This window comes from Hyla sarda, chromosome 13, assembly GCF_029499605.1.
Source record: "Hyla sarda isolate aHylSar1 chromosome 13, aHylSar1.hap1, whole genome shotgun sequence".
NCBI lineage: Eukaryota > Metazoa > Chordata > Amphibia > Anura > Hylidae > Hyla > Hyla sarda.
Window position 1 is genome coordinate 431,278 of NC_079201.1, and position 13,268 is coordinate 444,545.

At 49.0% G+C, this 13,268-nt stretch overlaps 1 protein-coding gene across 10 annotated transcripts in view; it reads right to left on the bottom strand.

Annotated features, from left to right (window-relative positions):
- Nucleotides 1-212: 212 nt before the first annotated feature.
- LOC130297385 (platelet endothelial cell adhesion molecule-like) overlaps nt 213-13,268 on the bottom strand; it is a 385,117-nt gene continuing 372,061 nt past the window's right edge. For 5 of the 10 annotated variants that reach the window (XM_056549812.1, XM_056549810.1, XM_056549811.1 and 2 more), the window contains one exon: nt 213-449. In XM_056549812.1, the coding sequence (XP_056405787.1) occupies nt 353-449 (97 nt within the window). In that variant the 3' untranslated portion in view covers nt 213-352. Of the gene's footprint in view, nt 450-2,469; nt 2,573-13,268 lie in introns of all 10 variants that reach the window. The other 5 variants (XR_008849504.1, XR_008849503.1, XM_056549809.1 and 2 more) reach the window with 2 other exon arrangements.

The window sequence follows — 13,268 nt, forward strand, 5'->3', positions numbered from 1 at the left end:
AGTTATATTCTTGTATATAGGAGCAGTATTATAGTAGATATATTCTTGTATATAGGAGCAGTATTATAGTAGTTAAATTCTTGTACATAGGAGCCGTATTATATGAGAAAAAAAATATATAAATATATTCTTGTACATAGCAGGCGGTATATACTCACTTTGCAGTATAAATGTGAACCCTGAACTGTACGTAGCATTAGTCAGACTGTTGTTTACTTTACATTTATAGGCTCCCAGTTGGGTCTCGTTGTAGATGGTGACATTGAATGCGGCCCCGCTCCCCTCTGATATCATCCTTCTCCCCACAGTCGTCATGTTGAGGAATAAGGTGAAGGTGATGGGGAGAGAGAGGTTAATATAGATGCAGTGAATGGTCTCGGTGTGCCCGATCATCGTGGTGGGAGACGTAGGCGACAGCTGGGGACGTGGTAACTTTTCTGAAAGTGAACCTAAAGGAGACAGAAGAATATTATTAATAATATTGATGATGATAATAAAATAATTATTCTAATAATAATAATAAGGAGGCAGAAGAATATTATTATTATTAATAATAATAATAATAATATCATTATTATTATCATAATTATTGTTATTATTATCATCATTATTATTATTAATAATATTCTTCTGCCTCCTTATGATTATTAGAATCCTTATTGTTATTATTATCATCATCATTATTATTAATAATAATATTATTCTGCATCCTTATGATTATTATTAGAATCATTATTATCATAATTATTATTATTATCATCATTATTATTATTATCATCATTATAGTTATTATTGTCTTTATTATTATTAATAATATTCTTCTGCCTCCTTATGATTATTATTATCATCATTAATAATAACAGTAATGATGATAATAATAATCATAAGGAGGCAGAAGAATATTATTAATAATAACGATGATGATGATGATGATAATAATGACGATAATAATAACAATGATGATCATGATAATAATAATAATGACGATAATAATAACGATAATGATGATGATGATAATAATAATAATGACGATAATAATAACAATAATGATGATGATGATAATGACGATAATAATAACAATAATGATGATGATAATAATAATAATAATGACGGTAATAATAACAATAATGATGATGATAATAATAATGATAATAATAACAATAATGATGATAATAATAATGATAAGGATTCTAATAATAATCATAAGGAGGCAGAAGAATATTAATAATAATGAGGCAGAAGAATAATAATAATAATTCTACTGCATCATCTATGGGCGCCTGGTGATGTTCTGCAGCCTATCACTTTCTGGCTCGTAGTATGTACATCACAGCATGAGATCTGTCTGCCGGAGGGGGGACACATGGACAATCTGTGGTCTCAAGTCCTCCGACTAATATAAATGCTAATTAGGTAAAATCACTTGTCCCTCAAAGTAAACCAGAGAGGCGCCTGTGATAATACCGCCCTCTAGTGTTAGACCACGTGTGTGTGCACCTGACTGTACGTCTATATGTAGTGTGTATGTATAACACAGGGGGTGGAGCGCTCTCTTACTGTACAGATCACTATACACAGTAGGTGGAGCGCTCTCTTACCTGTACAGATCACTATACACAGTAGGTGGAGCGGTCTCTTACCTGTACAGATCACTATACACAGTAGGTGGAGCGCTCTCTTACCTGTACAGATCACTATACACAGTAGGTGGAGCGCTCTCTTACCTGTACAGATCACTATACACAGTAGGTGGAGCGCTCTCTTACCTGTACAGATCACTATACACAGTAGGTGGAGCAGTCTCTTACTGTACAGATCACTATACACAGTAGGTGGAGCGGTCTCTTACCTGTACAGATCACTATACACATTAGGTGGAGCGGTCTCTTACCTGTACAGATCACTATACACAGTAGGTGGAGCGGTCTCTTACTGTACAGTTCACTATACAAAATAGGTGGAGCGCTCTCTTACTGTACAGATCACTATACACAGTAGGTGGAGCGGTCTCTTACTGTACAGATCACTATACACAGTAGGTGGAGCGGTCTCTTACCTGTACAGATCACTATACACAGTAGGTGGAGCGCTCTCTTACTGTACAGATCACTATACACAGTAGGTGGAGCGGTCTCTTACTGTACAGATCACTATACACAGTAGGTGGAGCGGTCTCTTACCTGTACAGATCACTATACACAGTAGGTGGAGCGCTCTCTTACTGTACAGATCACTATACACAGTAGGTGGAGCGGTCTCTTACTGTACAGTTCACTATACAAAATAGGTGGAGCGCTCTCTTACTGTACAGATCACTATACACAGTAGGTGGAGCGCTCTCTTACTGTACAGATCACTATACACAGTAGGTGGAGCGGTCTCTTACTGTACAGATCACTATACACAGTAGGTGGAGCGGTCTCTTACCTGTACAGATCACTATACACAGTAGGTGGAGCGGTCTCTTACCTGTACAGATCACTATACACAGTAGGTGGAGCGGTCTCATATCTGACTCTGGGTTCTACATGAAGAGGATGACTGATCTGAAGAGGAAGTGACATCTTTTCTTCTATACATGTGGAAGAAAAAGAGGAAAAGCTTTTTTTCTTCCTTTGTGGACGTTGTGTAATGAGCAGTGTGCCAAATATAGAGCAGTGTGACACTAGGACCGGAGGTGGAGGAGGGAGGATGTTGGTGACACTAGGGCCGGTGGTGGAGGAGGGAGGATGTTGGTGACACTAGGACCGGTGGTGGAGGATGTTGGTGACACTAGGACCGGAGGTGGAGGAGGGAGGATGTTGGTGACACTAGGGCCGGTGGTGGAGGAGGGAGGATGTTGGTGACACTAGGACCGGTGGTGGAGGATGTTGGTGACACTAGGACCGGAGGTGGAGGAGGGAGGATGTTGGTGACACTAGGGCCGGTGGTGGAGGAGGGAGGATGTTGGTGACACTAGGACCGGTGGTGGAGGATGTTGGTGACACTAGGGCCGGTGGTGGTGGAGGGAGGATGTTGGTGACACTAGGACCGGTGGTGGTGGAGGGAGGATGTTGGTGACACTAGGACCGGTGGTGGAGGAGGGAGGATGTTGGTGACACTAGGACCGGTGGTGGAGGAGGGAGGATGTTGGTGACACTAGGACCGGTGGTGGAGGAGGGAGGATGTTGGTGACACTAGGACCGGTGGTGGTGGAGGGAGGATGTTGGTGACACTAGGACCGGTGGTGGAGGAGGGAGGATGTTGGTGACACTAGGACCGGTGGTGGAGGAGGAGGGAGGATGTTGGTGACACTAGGACCGGTGGTGGAGGAGGAAGGATGTTGGTGACACTAGGACCGGTGGTGGAGGAGGAAGGATGTTGGTGACACTAGGGCCGGTGGTGGAGGAGGGAGGCTGTTGGTGACACTAGGACCGGTGATGGTGGAGGGAGGATGTTGGTGACACTAGGACCGGTGGTGGAGGGAGGATGTTGGTGACACTAGGACCGGTGGTGGTGGAGGGAGGATGTTGGTGACACTAGGACCGGTGGTGGTGGAGGGAGGATGTTGGTGACACTAGGACCGGTGGTGGAGGAGGGAGGATGTTGGTGACACTAGGGCCGGTGGTGGAGGAGGGAGGATGTTGGTGACACTAGGACCGGTGGTGGAGGAGGGAGGATGTTGGTGACACTAGGGCCCGTGGTGGAGGAGGGAGGATGATGTTGACACTAGGACCCAGTGGTGGAGGAGGGAGGCTGTTGGTGACACTAGGACCGGAGGTGGAGGAGGGAGGATGATGGTGACACTAGGGCCCAGTGGTGGAGGAGGGAGGCTGTTGGTGACACTAGGGCCAGGACTGGTGGTGGAGGAGGGAGGATGTTGGTGACAGTAGGGCCAGGACTGGTGGTGGAGGAGGGAGGATGTTGGTGACACTAGGACCGGTGGTGGAGGAGGGAGGATGTTGGTGACACTAGGACCGGTGTTGGAGGAGGGAGGATGTTGGTGACACTAGGGCCCAGTGGTGGAGGAGGGAGGATGATGGTGACACTAGGACCCAGTGGTGGAGGAGGGAGGCTGTTGGTGACACTAGGACCGGAGGTGGAGGAGGGAGGATGATGGTGACACTAGGGCCCAGTGGTGGAGGAGGGAGGCTGTTGGTGACACTAGGACCGGAGGTGGAGGAGGGAGGATGATGGTGACACTAGGGCCCAGTGGTGGAGGAGGGAGGCTGTTGGTGACACTAGGACCGGTGGTGGTGGAGGGAGGATGATGGTGACACTAGGGCGCAATGGGGTAGGAGGGAGGATGTCGGTGACACTAGGACCGGTGGTGGTGGAGGGAGGATGATGGTGACACTAGGACCGGTGGTGGTGGAGGGAGGATGTTGGTGACACTAGGGCGCAATGAGGGAGGATGTTGGTGACACTAGGACCGGTGGTGGTGGAGGGAGGATGTTGGTGACACTAGGACCGGTGGTGGTGGAGGGAGGATGTTGGTGACACTAGGACCGGTGGTGGTGGAGGGAGGATGTTGGTGACACTAGGACCGGTGGTGGTGGAGGGAGGATGTTGGTGATGCTAGGGCCCAGTGGTAGAGAAGGGAGGATGTTGGTGACACAAGGGCGCAATGGTGGAGTATGGAGGATGTTGGTGACACTAGGGCGCAATGAGGGAGGATGTTGGTGACACTAGGACCGGTGGTGGTGGAGGGAGGATGTTGGTGACACTAGGACCGGTGGTGGTGGAGGGAGGATGTTGGTGACACTAGGGCGCAATGAGGGAGGATGTTGGTGACACTAGGACCGGTGGTGGTGGAGGGAGGATGTTGGTGACACTAGGACCGGTGGTGGAGGAGGGAGGATGTTGGTGACACTAGGACCGGTGGTGGAGGAGGGAGGATGTTGGTGACACTAGGACCGGTGGTGGAGGAGGGAGGATGTTGGTGACACTAGGACCGGTGGTGGTGGAGGGAGGATGTTGGTGACACTAGGACCGGTGGTGGTGGAGGGAGGATGTTGGTGACACTAGGACCGGTGGTGGTGGAGGGAGGATGTTGGTGACACTAGGACCGGTGGTGGTGGAGGGAGGATGTTGGTGACACTAGGACCGGTGGTGGTGGAGGGAGGATGTTGGTGATGCTAGGGCCCAGTGGTGGAGAAGGGAGGATGTTGGTGACACAAGGGCGCAATGGTGGTGTATGGAGGATGTTGGTGACACTAGGGCGCAATGAGGGAGGATGTTGGTGACACTAGGACCGGTGGTGGAGGATGTTGGTGACACTAGGACCGGTGGTGGAGGAGGGAGGATGTTGGTGACACTAGGACCGGTGGTGGAGGGAGGATGTTGGTGACACTAGGACCGGTGGTGGTGGAGGGAGGATGTTGGTGACACTAGGACCGGTGGTGGTGGAGGGAGGATGTTGGTGACACTAGGACCGGTGGTGGTGGAGGGAGGATGTTGGTGACACTAGGACCGGTGGTGGTGGAGGGAGGATGTTGGTGACACTAGGACCGGTGGTGGTGGAGGGAGGATGTTGGTGACACAAGGATCGGTGGTGGAGAAGGGAGGATGTTGGTGACACAAGGGCGCAATGGTGGAGTATCGAGGATGTTGGTGATACTAGGACCGGTGGTGGAGGAGGGAGGATGTTGGTGACACTAGGACCGGTGGTGGTGGAGGGAGGATGTTGGTGACACTAGGACCGGTGGTGGTGGAGGGAGGATGTTGGTGACACTAGGACCGGTGGTGGAGGAGGGAGGATGTTGGTGACACTAGGACCGGTGGTGGTGGAGGGAGGATGTTGGTGACGCTAGGGCCCAGTGGTGGAGAAGGGAGGATGTTGGTGACACAAGGTCGCAATGGTGGAGTATGGAAGATAAGGCGAGTGGCACGGCACTGCTGTATATTGTTGGACTCGATGTGGTATAGGTGGATGGATGTAAGTGAGGGTGGTGGTGCTCTGGTCAAAGCTGAGGCACAGTAGAAATGATGAAATAAGAACAACGAATCAGACCGGCAGACTCACCACGTTTCTCTTCTTCTTTATTTGCGTAAGCAAGGCATAGACAGATACTCACAAACTTGGGGGATAGGACGTGCAGTGGGGGGACAAACTGGCAACAGACTCCGTTTCGCACGGACCACCGTGCTTCCTCCGGCCATACTAACATTCTTGTGAAAATGGATTATATACAGGTAACCAACCCAACCCACCTGGTCAGCTGACAGGACGTGTGTTCTGACGTGGCCAGGTGGGTGGAAAGTAAATCTCAAAAACAAGCTGTCAATTCTGTGCGATCATTTAACCCTAGGACTCCCGCGGCTCCCGACTTGATGATCCAAAGCGTCTCCCTCCGGAGCAGCTTTGCATCAATTCGTTCACTCCCGATGAATGTAACTCTTTCCAACCCTAGAAACCGCAGGCATTGGGGGTTGTTATCATGTGATTCTCTTACATGTGCCTGTAACCTAGATGCGCCAGGGCGACCCGTGCGAATGGAGTAAAAATGCTCCCTGATTCGGGTACATAACTGGCGACTGGTTTGGCCTATGTATATTTTTTGTTTTACAGGTAATTAAATCGTTAATTATGTGCTGTACTGGACCTATTCTGATATTCTTTGTTTCATAACATTGGCTACAAAAATTACAATGCCTACATTTAAAATTCCCTTTAGGAGCAAGGTCGTGCAGCCAGGTGCGGTTTATCTCATCTTTATCCTGCTTTTTGTTTTTAATATGTTCTCCTATTGTCTTATTTCTCTTGTAAGTGAACCTAGGTCTCCTCAAGGCTACTGTACGCAGGTCTTCATCTGCTTCTAAAAGAAACCAATTGCGTCTTATGGCCCTCTCTATTGTTTGATTCATGGGAGAATTATGAAAAACTAAAGTGAATCTCCGATTCTCTTCTGTTCGGCCTATTTTCTTTCTTCTGTTACAATTAGTTAACAAGTTACTTCTATCTAATTTATCGGCCTTTTTTTTACCTTCCTCTATAATCTTTTTAGGATAAGCTCTGTCTTTTAATCTCGCTACTAGATCATCTGCTTGTTGCATATACACCTCGGGCTTGCTGTTATTCCTTTTTAACTGGACAAATTGTCCGTAAGGTATTCCTTTTTTAGTAGATACCCTATGTGAGCTGTGGAAATGTAAGATCATATTTTTTGCTACAGTTTTACGATAGCCTTCTGTGTTGATGTGATTACCTTCTGCTATCAACTTAACATCTAGGAATTCAAGTTCTCTGCCCCCAAACTGGCTGGTAAACTGCATATTAACTGTGTTAATATTTAAATAATTGGTGAAGTCCTGAAACTGTTCTGGTGTGCCTGACCATGCTACCAATATGTCGTCTACATATCTCTAATAACTCTTCAAAAATTTTAAGAAAGGGTTATTAATGGTGTAGACGTGGTTGTTCTTAAAGACTGACAAGAAAATATTGGCATAAGTACAGGAGACAGGAGTGCCCATCGGGGTCCCTGTCTCCTGCTTATACCACTGTTCACCCACCAGGAAGGTGTTGTTGGACGAAAAGTAAGCCGTCACTTATGAAATCAATTATCCCCTCAGAAACCTGGAGGGTCTGTAAAAAGACCCTTACAGCCTGCACACCCGCACTACGTGGAATGCGAGTGTACAGGCTGACGACATCAACTGACCCTAAACTGTAACCCTCCTCCCATGACACATCTCCCATCAACTGTAGCAGGTGCCCTGTATCCTTAACATAGGCAGGGTACAACTTTTGTAAGGGGCTTAACATCCAATCCAAATATTGAGAAAGGTGCTCGGTCACTGAGCCGATCCCAGCCACAATGGGCCTACCAGGGGGTCGGCTCAGTGACTTATGCACCTTCGGCAGATGATACCATCGAGCTGGTTTCGGTGCATCAGGTACCAACTTGTCTGCTACTTTTCCAGATATCAAACCCTTAAAAACATATTTTTGCAGTAAAGCTTTCAAATTTTCCAGAATTTTGTGGGTTGGGTTGGCCGGCAAAGGGGTGTACGTGGTCCGGTCGCTGAGTTGTCTGAGAGCCTCAGCATTGTAATCATCAGCACTTTGAACTACCACGCAACCCCCCTTATCGGCCTTTACAATTACCACATCTTTTCTGGATTTCAGGACCTTGAGCGCTTCCATTTCTGCGTGGGTCAAATTGCTGGCAGGCTCGGGGTACAGGATGGCTTTCACATCGCGTATTACCGCTTTTGTAAAGGAATCCAGGCTACTACCCTGTAATATAGGGGGGGGGGGGGAATTTTGATTTTTTACCCTTACCAAAAAACATAGCCTTACCACTAGAATCAAGGGGGTTGGTAACCAGCTCATCCTCGAACCCTGTAGCCAGCAAATTAACCCACTGTCGTTCATCCTCCGAAAAATCAGATGACAAAAAACCTGTAACATTAACAGTAATAGGAATTTCTCCTAATCTTGACTGCTGCTCATGTGGGGGTTTATTACTGAAAAACTTAAACAGACTAATCTCCCTGACGGCTTTTGCCAAATCTATCTCGAACATCGTCTCCTTAAATTTTTCTGTCAAGCCGTAGTTAAGTCCCTTCGCTAACAGGGATATGGTCGCGTCATCCAGGGGGGTGTCCGTGAGGTTAATGATGTTGAACGCTAAATCCTTGATCTCCCGGTCTCTGCTCTCCTCCTTTTCTGTTCCTGGACTATAGGCTTCAAAGAGCTGTCGCTTCTTTCTCCTCCCTCTCCGAACACTCCGTCTCCTAAAGGGCGTTGTCCATCTTTACTAAGGGCTTGTTCAGACTGCACCTGACCAGCGGTTTCAGTATGCGTATTTGAAGGGGCATTTTTTATCCTCGATCCCTGAGTTGGAGCATATGAGGTAGTATTTCTGTAAGATTTTTGTTTCCCTTTCACATTCATGGGTTTATTCTGCCATGTAAAGACCATTTCATTATCATAGTCCTTTTTATCGCGCAAGAACTTATCGCGCTTCTTAAGCTTGGTGTCTTCTTGCATTGGCAACAATTTATCCTTGAGCTTGTCAAAGAATCCAGACGTTTGTTCCTTTTGGGCTCTATTCACATACGCCAATTTGGTCTTTTGTAAGTCCTCCATAATCTTATCATGCTCAATTCTATTGCGGGTGAGCACTATTTGCAAAAGCCTTTGCGCGTGATCATGGTGGGCTTGCATCTGTTACGCCGAGCGCTCCGGGTCCCCGCTCCTCCCCGGAGCGCTCGCTTCACTCTCCCCGCGGCAGCGCTCCGGTCACGTCCTCTGACCCGGGGCGCTGCGATTCCGCTGCCAGCCGGGATGCGATTCGCGATGCGGGTTGCGCCCGCTCGCGATGCGCACCCCGGCTCCCCTACCTGACTCGCTCTCCGTCTGTTCTGTCCCGGCGCGCGCGGCCCCGCTCCCTAGGGCGCGCGCGCGCCGGGTCTCTGCGATTTAAAGGGCCACTGCGCCGCTGATTGGCGCAGTGGTTCCAATCAGTGTGTTCACCTGTGCACTTCCCTATATCACCTCACTTCCCCTGCACTCCCTTGCCGGATCTTGTTGCCTTAGTGCCAGTGAAAGCGTTCCTTGTGTGTTCCTTGCCTGTGTTTCCAGACCTTCTGCCGTTGCCCCTGACTACGATCCTTGCTGCCTGCCCCGACCTTCTGCTACGTCCGACCTTGCTTTTGCCTACTCCCTTGTACCGCGCCTATCTTCAGCAGCCAGAGAGGTGAGCCGTTGCTAGTGGATACGACCTGGTCACTACCGCCGCAGCAAGACCATCCCGCTTTGCGGCGGGCTCTGGTGAAAACCAGTAGTGGCTTAGAACCGGTCCACTAGCACGGTCCACGCCAATCCCTCTCTGGCACAGAGGATCCACTACCTGCCAGCCGGCATCGTGACAGTAGATCCGGCCATGGATCCCGCTGAAGTTCCTCTGCCAGTTGTCGCTGACCTCACCACGGTGGTCGCCCAGCAGTCACAACAGATAGCGCAACAAGGCCAACAGCTGTCTCAACTGACCGTTATGCTACAACAGTTACTACCACAGCTTCAGCAGTCATCTCCTCCGCCAGCTCCTGCACCTCCTCCGCAGCGAGTGGCCGCTCCTGGGATACGCTTATCCTTGCCGGATAAATTTGATGGGGACTCTAAGTTTTGCCGTGGCTTTCTTTCCCAATGTTCCCTGCATCTGGAGATGATGTCGGACCTGTTTCCCACTGAAAGGTCTAAGGTGGCTTTCGTAGTCAGCCTTCTGTCCGGAAAAGCCCTGTCATGGGCCACACCGCTCTGGGACCGCAATGACCCCGTCACTGCCTCTGTACACTCCTTCTTCTCGGAAATCCGAAGTGTCTTTGAGGAACCTGCCCGAGCCTCTTCTGCTGAGACTGCCCTGTTGAACCTGGTCCAGGGTAATTCTTCCGTTGGCGAGTATGCCGTACAATTCCGTACTCTTGCTTCAGAATTGTCCTGGAATAATGAGGCCCTCTGCGCGACCTTCAAAAAAGGCCTATCCAGCAACATTAAAGATGTTCTGGCCGCACGAGAAATTCCTGCTAATCTACATGAACTTATTCACCTAGCCACTCGCATTGACATGCGTTTTTCCGAAAGGCGTCAGGAACTCCGCCAAGATATGGACTCTGTTCGCACGAGGCGTTTCTTCTCCTCGGCTCCTCTCTCCTCTGGTCCCCTGCAATCTGTTCCTGTGCCTCCCGCCGTGGAGGCTATGCAGGTCGACCGGTCTCGCCTGACACCTCAAGAGAGGACACGACGCCGTATGGAGAACCTCTGCCTGTACTGTGCTAGTACCGAACACTTCCTGAGAGATTGTCCTATCCGTCCTCCCCGCCTGGAAAGACGTACGCTGACTCCGCACAAAGGTGAGACAGTCCTTGATGTCTACTCTGCTTCTCCACGTCTTACTGTGCCTGTGCGGATGTCTGCCTCTGCCTTCTCCTTCTCTACAGTGGCCTTCTTGGACTCTGGATCTGCAGGAAATTTTATTTTGGCCTCTCTCGTCAACAGGTTCAACATCCCGGTGACCAGTCTCGCCAGACCCCTCTACATCAATTGTATAAATAATGAAAGATTGGACTGTACCATACGTTTCCGCACGGAGCCCCTTCTTATGAGCATCGGATCTCATCATGAGAGGATTGAACTTTTGGTCCTCCCCAATTGCACCTCGGAAATTCTCCTTGGACTTCCCTGGCTTCAACTTCATTCCCCTACCCTGGATTGGTCCACTGGGGAGATCAAGAGTTGGGGGTCCTCTTGTTCCAAGAACTGTCTAAAACCGGTTCCCAGTAACCCTTGCCGTAACTCTGTGGTTCCTCCAGTAACCGGTCTCCCTAAGGCCTATATGGACTTCGCGGATGTTTTCTGCAAAAAACAAGCTGAGACTCTACCTCCTCACAGGCCTTATGATTGCCCTATCGACCTCCTCCCGGGCACTACTCCACCCCGGGGCAGAATTTATCCTCTCTCTGCCCCAGAGACTCTTGCCATGTCCGAATACGTCCAGGAGAATCTAAAGAAGGGCTTTATCCGTAAATCCTCCTCTCCTGCCGGAGCCGGATTTTTCTTTGTGTCCAAAAAAGATGGCTCCCTACGTCCTTGCATTGACTACCGCGGTCTTAATAAAATCACGGTTAAGAACCGCTACCCCTTACCCCTCATCTCTGAACTCTTTGATCGCCTCCAAGGTGCCCACATCTTCACTAAATTGGACTTAAGAGGCGCCTATAACCTCATCCGCATCAGAGAGGGGGACGAGTGGAAAACGGCATTTAACACCAGAGATGGACACTTTGAGTATCTGGTCATGCCCTTTGGACTGTGCAACGCCCCTGCCGTCTTCCAAGACTTTGTCAATGAAATTTTTCGTGATCTGTTATACTCCTGTGTTGTTGTATATCTGGACGATATCCTAATTTTTTCTGCCAATCTAGAAGAACACCGCCAGCATGTCCGTATGGTTCTTCAGAGACTTCGTGACAACCAACTCTATGCCAAAATTGAGAAATGTCTGTTTGAATGCCAATCTCTTCCTTTTCTAGGATATTTGGTCTCTGGCCAGGGACTACAGATGGATCCAGACAAACTCTCTGCCGTCTTAGATTGGCCACGCCCCTCCGGACTCCGTGCTATCCAACGCTTTTTGGGGTTTGCCAATTATTACAGGCAATTTATTCCACATTTTTCTACCATTGTGGCTCCTATCGTGGCTTTAACCAAAAAAAATGCTGATCCCAAGTCCTGGCCTCCTCAAGCAGAAGACGCCTTTAAACGACTCAAGTCTGCCTTTTCTTCGGCTCCCGTCCTCTCCAGACCTGACCCTTCCAAACCCTTCCTATTGGAGGTTGATGCCTCCTCAGTGGGAGCTGGAGCTGTTCTTCTACAAAAAAAATCTTCCGGGCATACTGTCACTTGTGGTTTTTTCTCTAGGACCTTCTCTCCAGCGGAGAGGAACTACTCCATCGGGGATCGAGAGCTTCTAGCCATTAAATTAGCACTTGAGGAATGGAGGCATCTGCTGGAGGGATCAAGTTCTCCTGTTATTATCTACACCGACCACAAGAACCTCTCCTACCTCCAGTCTGCCCAACGGCTGAATCCTCGCCAGGCCCGGTGGTCTCTGTTCTTTGCCCGATTTAATTTTGAGATTCACTTTCGTCCTGCCGATAAGAACATATGGGCCGAATTCTCGTATAACTTCAGGGTCTCTGAGTCTTCCTCCAAATCCCCATTTTTCGTGGTGTACGGCCGTCACCCTCTTCCCCCCCTCCCTACTCCCTTGCCCTCTGGTCTGCCCGCTGTGGATGAAATTTCTCGTGACCTTTCCATCATATGGAGAGAGACCCAAAATTCTCTCTTACAGGCTTCATCACGCATGAAGAAGTTCGCGGATAAGAAAAGAAGAGCTCCCCCCGTTTTTTCCCCTGGAGACAAGGTATGGCTCTCCGCTAAATATGTCCGCTTCCGTGTCCCTAGCTACAAGTTGGGACCACGCTATCTTGGTCCTTTCAAAATTTTGTGTCAAATTAATCCTGTCTCTTATAAACTTCTTCTTCCTCCCTCTCTTCGTATCCCTAATGCCTTTCACGTCTCTCTTCTCAAACCACTCATCCTCAACCGTTTTTCTCCCAAATCTGTTCCTCCCACTCCTGTTTCCGGCTCCTCGGACATCTCGGTCAAAGAAATTTTAGCTGCCAAAAAGGTCAGAGGGAAAAATTTTTTTTTAGTGGACTGGGAGGGTTGTGGTCCTGAAGAGAGATCCTGGGAACCTGAGGACAACATCCTAGACAAA